This window comes from Bombus impatiens, unplaced genomic scaffold (assembly GCF_000188095.3).
Source record: "Bombus impatiens unplaced genomic scaffold, BIMP_2.2 scf_0478, whole genome shotgun sequence".
Classification (NCBI taxonomy): Eukaryota; Metazoa; Arthropoda; class Insecta; order Hymenoptera; family Apidae; genus Bombus; species Bombus impatiens.
This window is the reverse complement of record NT_176897.1, coordinates 300,131-315,663: the sequence shown is the minus strand read 5'-3', so window position 1 is coordinate 315,663 and position 15,533 is coordinate 300,131. Positions and strand designations below refer to the sequence as shown.

Genomic DNA, 15,533 nt, shown 5'->3' with positions numbered 1-15,533 from the left:
TAAAACATTTTTGACAATCGATATAAACGTAATATATATTACGAGATCGCTTTAAGAAACCTTTTTAAGGCGAAACAAACACAAAATGTCTTAGCCTAAACTGAAAAACACCGGAGAGTCTCTGTTCTTATCGTGTCACCAATAAAATGTTATCGATATGTAATAAAGAAAATTATGTATACGAATGTATAGAATAAGAAGTATGAAAAAGTACGAAACTTTATCAGATTGTCAGAGCAGAAAGTGCTTTACAAACTTTTTAAAGGTTTTAGTTAAAAAAAAAAAAAAAAAAAAAAAAAAAGAAGCAAAATTTGTCGATATCTAATCAAAACTAGATAAGTTCGATAAAATTTCCGGGAGATGTTCCGACGACGGTCATAGCTTTCATTTCGCGGCAAGTTTTAAGAAAGACGCGCGGATGCGACCACGTTACGGCTAGAAACTTGGATCGAACAGCGAACTTGCTTGACGTCGATTTCCTGGGAGTTTCGACGTGAACGATTTCTTGGAAATTCTGGCATTCATTTGTTCGCGTGTCCGATATTTCATTATCGAGTACTACTCTCGCTGCGGGATCGTAAACCTCGAAGCTCGATACACCGACTTGTGTGAATGGCTCGCGGCTTCCGAGATTGTCAAACTTCTCCGGATACAATCTGTACATAGTGTGCAGGTACGTCGGTCGTGTTTTCATCGGAATCGATTCAACTACAAAACTCGCCCGCCAGGCTACCAACGTCCGGGAAGACGAACAATAACGATGCAAACGATAAAACCATCGAAATGGACCAATGGGGTGAATAGGAATCGAGCGTACCTACGATTTCCTCTTCGCAAACTTCGGTGTTAGAGACACGATAACGATAACCAACTGGACCGAAACGGAGGTTACGAGTTGAAGAAGGTTGTCCAAGCGTTGTAGATTAATTTGACGTTTCTATACAACTGAATACATACAGTCAGGAAATATATGCGACTTTAATCTCAAGAAGAATTTTAGTAAGAAAATACCGAATTTGCGCCAAGCGTAACATAGTTGTTGAAATATAGAGTAACAAAAATTATCACCGTACACGCAGCAAAATAATACGAATTACAGCCGCAAGCGGAAAATATTTTGCTGCCTTTCGCGACCTGCCTTTTCTAAATTTCCTTGTTCGAGATAGTAATTCCGGAACACTGTTTGCGCACAGTGAGGTACAAAGCAGATATTACGTCTGTATAACAGCATTCACGTCCCAAGGCAATGCGTTACCTTGTAAGTAAGCATTACCAATTTTTCATTACTAATATTAATTTTTTTATTAGATTAAATCGAATAATATTTTCCCATAGATAATTGAACCTCATAGCCCGCAAATTCCATAATAATTAATTCGCCATTAAGTTATTAATTTCCATCAAATTCCGACGAATGAATCTAAATAGCAGAAGGGAGGGAGTTCTCCTGGCTCATATATGAATCACGAGATCACGAACATGCTAAACTTTCGATGCAAAGTTATGCCCTTTGAAGGTTTATCTTGTTATCAAATTTATTAACAGCTGAGATACGCTTCTACGTTTATAGGAAGGTTTCACGCGACCGAATAACATTGGATATTCTCCCACGTTTCCTTTGGATACTCGAACGATTAAAGCAGCTTCTGACGAGACAAGATCCTTCGTCTAATTTCCCGTACGATTCTCATCCGTAAGAGATGGACTTCTTCGTAGAGTGGTCTTTATTCGTTGTCTAAGGATATTCTCACGGCCTGTCCTTGACACTCGATTTCAGCGTGCTTGAAATATCATACTCTACTTTCCCTTAATCCTTCCCACAGTAATACGTTCTAACGATAGTTCCCACGCTATCCCGATTTCTATTTCACACGTTTACTGCTCGTAAGTATCCGAACACTCTGGCCGATTCTTGCTAACAAAACGTGAATTTTCCCAAACTAATTACATTACTGATAAACAAATAATTAGAACGAATGCTTCCTAACTATTTCGGAATAAGCAGATTGTAAATGTAAATTATCTATTAGGAAATACGGTAATAATATATATTTTTATTTATCGTATGCAATACTACGTACGTTAATTTTTTAAGATATATATGTGTTCGGATACTTTTCACGGGGAGACTCTAATTCGTTGCTTCGTAACCGGTGAAACAGTCCATGGTAGGTTGGGTAAATCGATCCCAAGAATCGCGATACAAGAGGCGGGATATTCTATCGAAAATAAGGATAGCCTCGTTGGTCATTTTTTCATCCCCTTTTCGACGATCCTTCGTGAAAAGGAAACCGAGCAAGTATTCGATTACGTGATAAAATATTGCCACACGAAATCTCGCCAATCATCGTGAGAACCACCCTCGATTGTCGGAAGCAAAAGCTACAGATCGCTTGGAAAAACTTCGATTATCGGCCAAACTCTTTCGTCTCCCTATTTATCCACGTCTTGCGGCCATCGTAATTTATCTCGCCGCCAATGTAATTTCTACTTCATTTCCGTGTTTCATATTTCAGTTAGAAATACAAGTGTTCGCTTTCTTTGGTGTCATAAAAAAATTCGCTGGATCTATGACGCACGTTTTCTACAGAATACATCCGTTTCTTACGTATCTACGAGGAAATCTGCTCCGTTGTAAAACTTCTCGATTAACATTCGTCTGACGTCAATACGTTGAATGCAGGACCATTTTCACGGTTCAGATTACGCGAATCATCGATCGTCCATACTATTGCAATTGTATTATATATCGACTGATTATATTTTGTAGCATTTCACGATCGTGTTCCGTTTTACACGAAATAATTACAACGGTCCGATCTAAATGAGAAGTTCAGCGTGGGTCATCGATGGCTCACGCGGTATTCAACGCGTTAAAGGACGTTTCGCGTAATAAAAGCGTCGTCTCGTTTTACAGTTTTCGTTATCCGCCGTTTCTTCTTCCGATTTCGCGGGATTACTTTGGCTTTTACGTCGCTGTTCTAGAAATAAATTAACTCTCCGGCTATGCGTTTCATCAGAGAGAAAGTTTTATTGGCCGGGCACAGTGATCCTCCGTCCATAATCGAGTAACCCGAGTTTTAATCTCATGAAGATTTACTTTTATCCTTTGTGTGCAACTTTCCACCTTGCAGATGGAATTTGATAATAGACACAGTTCTCTGACGTAATAATACGCCACAGAAACGAAACGATATTTGTAATAAAAAGTTTTGAAAGTTTTCTTTAACCTTTCTCATATGTTCGAATTAAGAGCGTATCTTACTCGGTATCGTGGGCGCCGATCCAGATGTCCGTCAGAGGAAACGAGATTACGAAGTTTTACGTAAGCCAGTTGGAAAATCGGCTTGTGACAAGCCGTCGGCGAAAGTTAGGTTTACATCACTGCGGCCCATGGAACCGCCAAACTTGAATCATTCTCACGTAAAAAAAGACATCTTAATACGGATGGAACTTATTTTACTTTTCTCTCGCATCTTTACGTCTTTCTCTTTTGTGCGCTTCCGATCGGGTTTGTTTTCTGAATAAACACGAGCTGCAGGACACAGTTGTAAAACCTAACCCAACTACAGCGATGGAAAAGTCGTTCGGTGTACCTTGAACCATTTCTCCTATCTTTGCTAGGTTTCTATTATGTAACGGCAAAGTTTGTTCAGATGCTCGTTCATCCGGTAAATACCGTGATTAATCGAATGCATTGAAAAGCATCGTCCATAAGACGAGTTTTCAACGCTTCGGCGATTTAATTATCAGCAAGTATTTCTATCGATGGATCAAAGTATTTGTTTCATTCTCGGCTGGTACAAGCTCGAAAATTTTAATCGATTTCCAAGGACGTTAAACAAATTGCGCTAGAACAGATTATCGCGAGTACAATCGCGATCAATCGTCCCGTTAATTGCTTCTTACGGCGAAACGTGTGTCTCGATGGCGTAATCTTCTTGGATCCGGCTGAATAGATTATCGTCATTAGGCGATTAGCACGACGCGGATCGTTCGATCGCCCGATTTAATCCATACCTGTTATTTTTCATCATTTTCGGAGATCAAGCGAGAGTTTGAAACATAAACTGAAAATGTCGAGACTGCAGCGATGTTGTTGGTTTGATCGTTTGTAGGAGAGTGATCGTAATCCTTCGACCGGTAGGTTGACTTTTTGCAGAATTTTTCGGCGGTAGCTCGACGAGTGTCATTGTACATCGCTGTATATATTATCGGAGCTGCAAAATTCCGCGCAAGTCCTTCAAACATTTATGATTGAATTTGTTTGCAAAATATAAATTTCACGCGTGGGCGAATCGAACCAAGAGTCACGATAACCTTTAATCTTCTAGATGAACGTTGATTCTCGTCCGATGTATTTTAAATTGCAACTTCGCTCTCGTTGGTATAAATTTCCGGTCTCTCTGAACGACCTACGATGTTGTTTCCAGACTTGGCGAAACGAGCCCCAAAATTCTAGCAAACTTATTATCAACTGAATATCCGTCTTTAATTCACGACCAACATTTTCCACTCCTCGTTTCACGACTTAATCAATCCGGTGAGCGTGTCACCCTAAAACTGCTAATTGCAAATGAATATCGCCAGAGTGCTAGTGGCATCGGACCTTAATTTCGAAAATTTGAAAGCGGCATTGAGCGTGTCGCGAGCGAATTCACGTCCCAAGGACGGCCATATCCCTTCACGGTTACAACCTTTCTCCCTTGCTCGGGATAATGAACTTGAGGGCGATGATTATACCGTCCTAATTAACTTCCCTCGACCTTTTTCACGCCTACAAACTCGCTCGCCGATAATTGGACCGTGGTTCGAGTCGGCCGAATCGCAGCGTGCTGCAATCGCGTTTGCTTGTCTCTCGATGAAACGTTTTCGACAGGTTGGCTGGAGCTACAGCACGGCGGAGTGCAAAATTCTCGTTCGACGATTTGCTCTAGTCAAACGTTCGTAAACGTCCATGCGTAAAAAAGAGAGAAAATCACGGCGATTTCCGAGTTGCGCGATGTTCGTTCGCATGGCGAACGAAATCAACCAGTCCATTTCCTTGTCCCATTTCCTGCTTTATTTCATTCTCCCGTGACAGTAGCAACCTTGGAGAAAAGCTACATTCGCGGTGGTTGTCGATGGATGGACCGGAGATTCGATCGTTGTGTCTTCTCTTCTGGTTTAATCGTGGTTTTTCATCTCGTTGCGTGATATTTCGCCGAAAGGACGATATTTCATCGAATCGCGCGTGTAAATCGATGCCATAAATCTTGAGTTGCAAAGCTGGAAGCTCGTGACAGCGAAATTGACCCGTCTCACCTGCATAAATCAGTTGCGCGTTTTCGCGCTGCAGAATATCGTCTGGCGTGATTATCGAAACTTCTGGACAGGTTTTCATCGTGGACACCTTAGACGTTTTGCCGAATGCCATTTTGATCGGATAAAATGTCTTCTGTTGCTTCGACTAGCGACTTCTTTTTCGTAGAGAAGGCTACAGTTGCCATTATGATAACGACATCCACGAACTCGTCGTTCGCATTTACTGATACCTTTCAGATATAGAAATCGATAAACGTTTCGAGACTGGTACAAAAATAATTAAATCTGATTCTTCCTATTTTCTCGTATTTTATATTTGTAACAATCGAAGCTAACATGTCTCTACATTTTTTTATACGAACACGGGTACTTATGACACAACGAATTTGAGATTGTCTAGATCCTAAAATCCTGTTTAAGATCTTGTCTAACAAATGCTTGCGGATAAATTTTGAATAGAACCACGTATATTATCGTATATTTACGACGAAGGATCAAAACAGATTTTTCTGCTGCGGAAACCAACTCCGGCGAAGCCAGAGCTCTTTCACCTAGCAACCGGAAGCTTCTCGGCCCTCTACCTTTACCGTGTTTTGCACTTAGCGATTTACCCGGCCGTGCTTTTAGTACCCACCGAGAGACCGAGATACCCCTTCCTTATCGATTTCTGGTAATTTCCAACTCACCCCATTCACCCTTTCTGACAATATTGCGGCTGATATATACAGCGTACGTTCACGTCGTCGATCTTCTGGTGGCCTATAAATGCCGTTGTGCTTTCTAACGACATCACTCGCTACAGCCTTTATTTTAATCACAGATTTACGCATCCACTGTCCAGCGCCTTCGGATCCAGCGATAGTCGGATCGAAGATGAATTTTTTAACGAAAGAAAAGTCGAAAATCTGATCAATTAGGCGATTATTTAGGTGTGTTATGTCGCGTAAGACATCTGCACTCCATCCCTCGCTGCTGGACAGCCAACGGTCTACGTACCGTCACTCCGACCCTCGATAAATCTAAGGATCCACCATAAACCTTTAACTTTTAACTTCGTTGTGTCAACGTATGATTTTCGGTCAATCTGTTTGTCCCGAAGGATTTTTTAGAATATTAGAAATATTTTCGGTGCACGGCTGGTTTTTAGAAAAGTCCTAAGAATTACGGAGAAAGCGGGTAGTGACCTAACGAAAAAGGCGGTTATATATCTAACGGAAAATCCGGTTTTTCCCTTAAACAATGACACCAGCTAGCAACATTGGTAGGAGGTTTCCTTTCCCTCTCATCTCTCGTTAACACTGACTAGAACCAATGGACATCGCAGATCGTTGCCCTCGCCTTGCTAACGAAAAGCGTGAGCAACGAATCCGCTTTCTTCGTTCAAAACACCACACCCACACCGAGCTTTCCTCCGTAATTGCATGAGAGCGGAACGTCAGTCTCCTCTACTGTTACGTCAACTACAACTAGAAACTCAACTATAAGGGCCTTGCTCGACTACCGACGAATATTGTGCAAGTGTATCGCATCTTCGTACGCCAAATCATTGTCTACCACGTATACCATACGCAACGGTGTAACTCTTAAGTGTTGAAAGTATATAGTTTATAACCCTGTTAATCGCAGCGATATACCACCTCAACCACCCCTATTATCTCAATGGAAATCAGGGGATCGATCTATTCGCGGCGTCGATTATTATAATCGTAACGGGAATTTACGACTGCCGTTGACGCGTTTCCTCGCGATTGCGTCTCCCCGCGATTGGTCGAAAATACAAGGTGGATGATAGAATTTAGATGGATGTTTCAGTTCAAAATTTGTCGACGGTGATCGTGTGAAGCGCGATTCGCCGTGTTAACGAAGTTACCATCTCAAACAGCAAGGAAAGGCTGGCAGTATAATTTTAGAATAACCAAATAGTCTTTTCGCACGAGAATTATCCAATACCGACCGTGTAGTCCTATCTTTATTTTTCATTTTTATTTCTTCATTATTCAGCGTGGACGTACTCGGGCTGCTTCCGCCTCGCGTCGAAACTTGGAAAAACGGAAGCACGGAATTAATGGGATACGCTGCGTTTAGATGGGTCAAGATAAACGTTTTTTCGTCAAGGTTTTACTACGGACGGGTCGTGGTCGCCTCGTTTGTCACGCGTGTTACCAGTCTCCTTCTATTCTTTTTTCTTTTCCGGTTCTTCGTCCAATCAAAAAACGATAGCACCGAAGAAAACCACTCGACAACGTTGTTCTCTCCCTCCTTTTTTTAAAATTTACTGCACGATTTATAGCGATATTTCATCCCTTTCAATCTCAAACAGAGACCGAGCTTTTTCGTCGATTCTGTGTCCACCGTTTCTGTGAAATTTATGTGCGTCGTCTGAACGTCGGACAATGAAATCGCGTTTAATATGCACGGGTGTTCTGTCATCAGCGATACCCGCGAGTATACAACCAACGTCAACAGAGAACCACTCTTTTGTCACGTTTTCTTCTTCTTTTTCCCTTCCCTTCCCGGATCTGGATAATTGATTTCCCGCTACTCGATAATTCCCTTCATTTATTTCCCATCTTCGCGTCTAACTTCGTTCCAAGTTTCTTCGAAATTATTTACGACCTCTAGTTTACGAACTTCTTCGTAGGACGTGTGTTTCACAGAGTAAGAATACGACGAAAGTTATTTTTTCTCCAGGGTTAACGAATATTACAAAGTACAGTCGTCCTACAAGGAAACGATATCCATGCGAAAGAAACAAGGGTCACGTACGAATATCCACAGTTCTTGGCGAAATATTCATTCGTTTCGTGTCTTCTACCTTTGGAAATCGAACTATAATGTAAAACCTTCCTTATCGAAACAACGATGGGAATCGGATTGACAACCTGGATTCTCGTTGCATAAAGAAACACACGTGTTGGCAGATAAGGATAGTTTTATTAAAGAATGATTCTAGAAAGCAAACGATCTGTGCGTTTGCAATTCGTTTGCTCGATACTGTGTTTACTATGCAGATTCGTGACGTCGATATTGCGCAAGGATCAATGGAAAAGATAAATACGACGCGCTCGTTGAAATTAAACGAGTTCATTCGCTCGACGTCGGATTCAATTCTCTCAATGATGCGACGTTCGCGTTCCTTCGAAATGAGAATCTTTAAAGAAGATCTTTAAAAGAGAAATCTCGCTGATCGTATCAGAGTAGAGATTACGATCGCGTTCAAAACGGCCAACATATTTGGTAACTTAGAGTGTCTGTTAATAATTCGCCGAGGGATTCGAACTTCCGCGTTCCGTTCGGATTCTCCGCTGGGAGAATTCGATCCGTGTCGGAACTTCGGATTGCGAGCGTCGCGACGTGTTTACGTTTCACAAAGCTCGTCGTGACCACAGGCTTTGATTAACCAGAATTCGACTCGGTAGCGTGGTCTTCGCGCGGAGCCAGTTGTTCCTCCGTGAAACAGAGAATTTCTAATTCTCGTCCGAATCTCCATCTTTCTGGACCGAAGATTTTCTCAATTCCGAAGCTTTCCCGCGCTTTGGATTAACCTTGCTCTTCACAGAACGTGTTTCATTGGTTTTAAAGTACCTTCGTTTTCAAGTATTTTACTTCCGTTAGTCTACGATGGGGTAGACGGTAGATTGGGTTCTACGGGAGATATAAAAATTGTTGGAACCTTGCCAAGAGTTACAAATCCTTAAACGTAGCTACAGGGTTTATTTGAAAAATCACGAAGTTTATATATTTTTTTTAAGTTGTTTAAATATACAGAAGACGTATTACTTGTTGTTGTTTGTTGTTGCTGTTTCGAAATTATGTTTTTACTTAAATCTGCCATAAATGTGTAGAGGATTGTAATATAGAATAACAATATCTTGCCGTTGCAACGCGTCAGATATATTTAAAAGAATGAAATAAATTAGTAAATATAAATAATGGCGAGACACGTCAGTACAAACGTATTCGATAACACAGTGTATAATTGCTCGCTGATAACTCGATCGATAATTCGTAGATACTCGGTATACAGGGTGATTGGTAACTGGTGGTACAAGCTGAGAGGGTGTGATTCTACGCGAAAAAAGAAGTCGAAAATATAGAATAAAAATTTTTCGTTCGAGGCTTTGCTTTCGAGAAAATCGACTTTGAATTTTCGCACGGTACGCGTGCACCTTATCGCGTCTCGTTATACCGGATCTCACTGTAAATGGAGAAATTAAGGATCTCATTGTCTCGATGGAGAAATTAAAAAAAAAAAAGAAATTTTTATTCTATATTTTCGACTTCTTTTTTCTCGTAGAATCACCCCCTTTCCGCTTGTACCACCAGTTACCAACCACCCTGTATACTGATTCGCTCGCGATCGCGGCCGTTTACTTATACTGGTCGAGGCAGAGTCGGAAAATTCAAATTCGTCTTTTTCGACGATTGCACGCAGCGGCGACATTGTTTTGCCCGGAATTTATTTATTGTTACATTACGTGTATCCTAACGATCTTGATACTCCGAGACGAAACAACTACGTGATTTGAATTGTCCTCTACTCACGTGCCGTTACAAATGCATAAAGTCCACAACGTATCGTCCATAAAGATGCATAATGAAGCGAAAGTTTAGCCGAGCCCCAATTTTGATTTTTACTTCATCGTCTTCAAAGCGAGTGTCTTAAGGGACACGACGACATTTGCAACGAAGCATCCGGAGATTATTGCGATGCATCGTGCAGGCGTCCAATCTATTCGGTTATTCCAAGACTTTATTCGGTACGCGTGGCGCAAATTATTCCATTAGTTAGTCACGAACGAGACGGAAACTTTCGCGCCGTCACCGCGAAATTAAACAGGGAACCCATAATGGAACCTTCGTTTCGACTTCCGACTGGAAATTCCGTCAGTCAGTTTTGGGTCGTCAAATACGATGGAAATGTTGATCTTCCATTTATATATATATATATATATATATACCGATATTATATATATATATATATATATATATATATATATATATACCGATATTATATATATATATATATGTTATATATATATATATACATAACTGGCAATCGTACGGTTATTTAATTTCTAGCAATCAGAAAGATATCGGTTTTCCGTTTCATCGACGAGCGGAGATTGCGGAAATGAATTTTCGCGCGAGATATCGCACAATGAGAAATCCAATTTTTACATGGCAAACGGATACGCGCAAAAGGAATGGTCCATCGACTCGATGTTCATCCTCAAACCTGACAGATATCAAACTTTTTATTTCCAAATTTTGTCACGTTTTATATTTTTTGTTTTTATTTTTTATCAATACTCTGGACGGTCTTTAATTTGCCAAGTTTTCAAGTGGAATAAAATTTCTCGAAGCGGAACTAGTGTACGAGCTGTAAAGATTTAATCGGCGCATTATGCGACGAAACGACTGGATCGAATTCCCTTTCGTTTCGTTCGTTGACTGCCTGTTTCTTTGTTTTAGTGCCTTCGTAAAAATGTTATCGTCGTTGGATTACCTCGGCCAGTTATAGCACTGGGCGAAAGTTTTCAACGATCTTAAATATTATTGCTTTTATAACGACTAAACATGTTTATCGAGAACAACGCTTTACGAAGTTACTACTATTTTGTTAAAGCATATCTTTACGAGAGAAGATTTTTGTTCGCGATGTTACTCGTAGATGGAGAGCGTATAAGATTTATTTGTAACGCGATGAAAATCTTTCGCGACGGTATCGATGAAAGTTGGATAACTCTTACGCTAATTCGAAACATTAAACTTTAACAAAATTTGAAGAAATAGTCTATACATCGTTCTGATTAGCGGAAGATAATTTCTTCCTATTTTAAATTAAAGTAAGAGCAGGAAAAATTAGTTCAAGAGTATGCTCGTGTACTAATACTTAGATAACGAAGCAGCTCTCGAGGCGATCCTTGCACCATCGTTCTATATTATTTGTATGTTCCTTTAAATATGTCCTTAAAGATATGTTATTGTACGAGAAATCAATTTAAGAAATGGAAAAAGAATGACAATTCAAATCTTGATTCTTAAATTAACCTTCGTACTAATCGCATCCTCTTTCTTTGTTGCTTTAGCCAACATTTTTAACGAGGTTGCCGATCATGTGGATACGATTCGTTATTTGAGCTGCAAGTGCCACGGGGGTGGAAGAATCGAGCACGACCCGGACGAAAAGACCATCAAAGTCTACGGATACTCCCAAGTAAATGCAGAGATTAACGAGTTCTAACGAACTTCTCTGTCTAGCTCGATCTAATCGGCTAACTCTTCGTTCTTTTACATGCTACTAATTTGACACCTATCAATGTTCTACCTCCGACATCGTCCACATCGACGCTTCTCTATCAGGCTCGTGCGACTTTCTTCTCGTTATGTAATTTTACTCGCGTCTAGAGCCGGAAAACTCGTCGATAATACGAAGATAATGCGAACGAAGATTTTATTACGTCCATGTATCGGAAAAACTTCGATAAAACTAATAAATCGCACAGATTTTCTCGTTAAGCGAAGCTCAAGGCTGAATCGAAATTAGATGAAAAGTAAATCCGCGAGCGTGGTAGATAAAATCGAATTTCGTCTGAAACTGTATTTGTAAGGAAAACTCGGAGCGCCGATAATCATTCACCGGGTTCCTGATCTTAAACGGCCTACGTTGTAGACTAATTATTCCACTTTGAAGACTGGGATGGAGTAGGCGCGCGATAAGATCAGCGAAATTCGCATAAAACCTTATCACATCGCAACCATGATTTTCGATGGGTTGAACGAGGTTTATAGGGAGGGGCTGTGGACTTTGGAAAAATGGCTTTCCCGAATCTGGTCGGAGAGACCTCGAGGGGAAGCAATTTTAACGCTGCCTGGGGGTACCGTGACTTTTTTTCTTTATTCCACGAATCAGAGTGGAGTGTACTTTGGAAACAGATCGCTTCGCGTCGTCCCTGCGTTTCGTGGATCAAAGCATTGTACGGAATTCGTAAACTGGGAAGATCCACGGTTTACGACATCTCTGATAACAGAAACGAAAAAAAGGCTGCTTTATTTTCAGGGCTTCGGAAAGGCGGATCACGAAGTGACTGTTGGTCTACTGAAAAAGAAGTACCCCGACTACACGATCACTTGGTCCGACGATGGATATTAGACCGAAGAAGGATTTGTTCTGCGCGTCGCACAACGAGAGAGAGAGAGCGTTAAATGTGTAATTTAATAAAGAGTGTCTATGGCTTCTATTACCGTTGCCTTGATTCTGTACATTTCCTATTTAGCGGTAACACGAGCTAATACGATTCAAAACGTTTAATTATACGTCGTTTAATTGCTAATTGCGACTAACAATCTACTCGTTCGAATGGCTACGAAATTAATTTACCGATGTAACTAGTTCTAACTGATAATTCATTCGATTCGGTTAATTTAATGTCGTCGAGCTTGCGTTCTTTCTTGATTAAATTAGTTTGGTTGATAAGCGTTTCGTTGAACGATCCGAGTTATGAGCGAAAAATTCGAATCGGAGCATTAAGTAAGAACGATAGAAGGATAGACGTGACGTTGAATGGAAGTTTGCGTGCTGGTTTACGAAATACCGAACTGTCAAAAAAATCAGTGTGTTCCTTAACTGCTGTTTGCGTTTCCCTATGGCGAACGTAGGAATTATCACAGACGATTCGTCATTGATTGTATCACCGAGCTACGAAATAAACGTGACGTTTGTAATGGCAACCTACAAACGTCTTGCTCCTTTATCGATATAATTCTTAACAACTTTTGTATCTGTCGCTGTTCCGTATTCCATACCCGAGGTACGCGACCCCTGTTGTCATCATCAGGGATACCTGATATCAGCAGTCATCCAAGGACAAGCTGCGAGACCTTCAAATAGGTCAGCCTCTCCACTACGTCGAAGACCAGAGTACAATGTAAAATAAAATAGAACCCGTATCACCGAGTCCTGTACTTAATTTCTTCTTACGAAATCTCTCGTGCGTTACTATTTCCATTGCGTTAACAATTCCTAGCGTTACCATTGTATTATATTCGTATATCTCGTAGCATCTAAGATTTGTAATAGTTGTAGCAATCTTACATTCTTCATTGCTGAATACAAGATTTTGAACAAAAGTTCTTAACACTCGATATTCCATATACTATTCCATTCGGTTTTTATTTTTATTTCCTTTTCGAGCAACTAGAAACAAGTGGAAATTATAGATTCGGTGCTGGCGAATGTGAATCACGAGGAGAGCCATCGCTCACAGCCCCTGAACGACGCAGCAGGGAGGACATATCTGCATGCCGTTGAAAGCCATTCGTTGGCCAGGATTCTGGACCTTCGTTAGCTGCCTTTTTCGCTAAGCTAATTTCGGCAACGGCTCAGTGGCGAAAGCGCGTCGTGCCGGTCGTAGAAATCAATTTAGAAACTTTTTCGCTGGCTGTACGAATCCACTGTCGCGGACATATCCTCTGCGCTATCCTCCGAGAATCGTAGAGCCGGCCAGGATAATAGGGATTACTCGTATCGCCTGTCACAGAGAACGCGGAGACTCTCGAGTTGCACCAGAAAACCACGTCCGCTCCAATTCCGTGAAAACTACAGTCGAACGACGCACACTCGTGTTTGCCCGCCCTCCAGGATTTTTGCATAAACGATTCGGCACACGATATAAATCTTAAACGACGCTCAACCGTGTTCCGCGCCTATTACCGGGCAACCACCCGTGCAGCCGTGCTGTATGATCGGCGTACAGGCGTCTTACCGCGTGTTCAACTAAACGTTTGACCATATCGCCTCGTGGTCAACGGATTGTAAACTCGTAACGTCCGTAAGGAAATCACCGCGAGAAAATCGATTCTATGTTGATAAAAATCCGTGACACGGCGCTTTCTCATATTCTACGTTTTGGGGGTTTTCTGGCCGGCCTGACCCCTATACCATTTCCGTGCCGTATACGACGTTATCGATTCAATATACCGGTATCTTGTCGGTGTTATAAAGATCTATTTCTGTATAACCTTTTTTTTTCAAATCCTCCATATGTACCTATATATATACATATAGTTTTAAAACGGCTTGCAAATAGATTTACAAACATAATTTATAAGTATTTAATTACAACAATACAGTAAAACTCGCAGTATGACGTATATAAGTTAGAAAGTATTGTATTTTTGCGTAGATTAATTATTTTTAAATAGTATTGTATAAATTGTTAATTTGTATGAATATTATAAAACCGGCGGCATTATATCAATTACGTTATATTGATATTAACGATGGAGTCGTGCGATTTGTATAATTTACGTGCTTCTGCATTACTAAAACGTTTCAATAAACGTTTGGTCAAACTTAATCAACTGCTTGATCGTTTAATGGTCTCTCCGACGATCCTAGAGTGACCAATCCAAATGCTTTAACGAGAAGCAGAGCGGTGGAACTTTGAAACAAAGTTCGGAAACTCGAACCTCGAAAAACAGCCCTGGTCAGGATTAGATTAGTTCGAGGAATTTGTTAAAGATTGAGAAAATTTTCAGAATTTCTGTCACATAACGTGGACATAACGCGATGTTTGAAGAATTTCTTTGAAATTTTTAGAAGTTGACATTTTTCGGCTTCTTTAAAAGTTCTAGACCAACAACGACGATTTCGTACCAGGAGAACACGATGGCATAGGAGGTGGCACAAATTCTTGGGAACGACTCGGATACTCCGAGTATCGCAAAAAATGCAAGGAACGACGTCGTATCGCTATACTCGCTAGAATTCTAAAAAATGACGTCAAATTCTCACAATTTTCGAACGTCTACAGACATTTATTTAGATTCGTTTATTTATATCCTCGATGAATATTCGCAAAGAAAATTCAAAGTTCTTCTGATTTTTTTACGTTTCACTTATCCTAACTTGCGAATGTAACAACTAAGAGGAGTGGAAGATGGACGGAATTAAGGATAAACGATAAGACACTCAAGACAAAACGATAAGGAATATTGGCTGGCACCGATAGACTTCAACTTGATTCAAATGTCTCGCATCTTGGTTTATCAAAAATGTTAAGGATCGCACGAAAGATTCGAGTAAAATCTCGTTCGCTTATGTAAATCATCGCAAAGCGATGTTCAAGTTGGTCGAGCGGAAACGAGCGGAGACTCGCTAAGACATACGCAAATGGGAGGAATGAGAGCGGAAAGCGGACGAGTACTTGTCCGAATTACGTCTT

At 40.7% G+C, this 15,533-nt stretch overlaps 1 protein-coding gene across 2 annotated transcripts in view; it reads left to right on the top strand.

Moving 5' to 3' along the window:
- The window catches only part of LOC100744904 (14 kDa phosphohistidine phosphatase), a 64,115-nt gene extending 51,054 nt beyond the window's left edge, over positions 1–13,061 (top strand). Inside the window, exons 4-5 of one of the 2 annotated variants that reach the window (XM_033321659.1) lie at positions 11,397–11,524; positions 12,368–13,061. In XM_033321659.1, coding sequence (XP_033177550.1) covers positions 11,397–11,524; positions 12,368–12,460 — 221 coding nt within the window. In that variant the 3' untranslated portion in view covers positions 12,461–13,061. The remainder of the gene's footprint in view (positions 1–11,396; positions 11,525–12,367) is intronic. The other variant, XM_024368721.2, reaches the window with a different exon arrangement.
- The last annotated feature ends 2,472 nt before the right edge of the window (positions 13,062–15,533 follow it).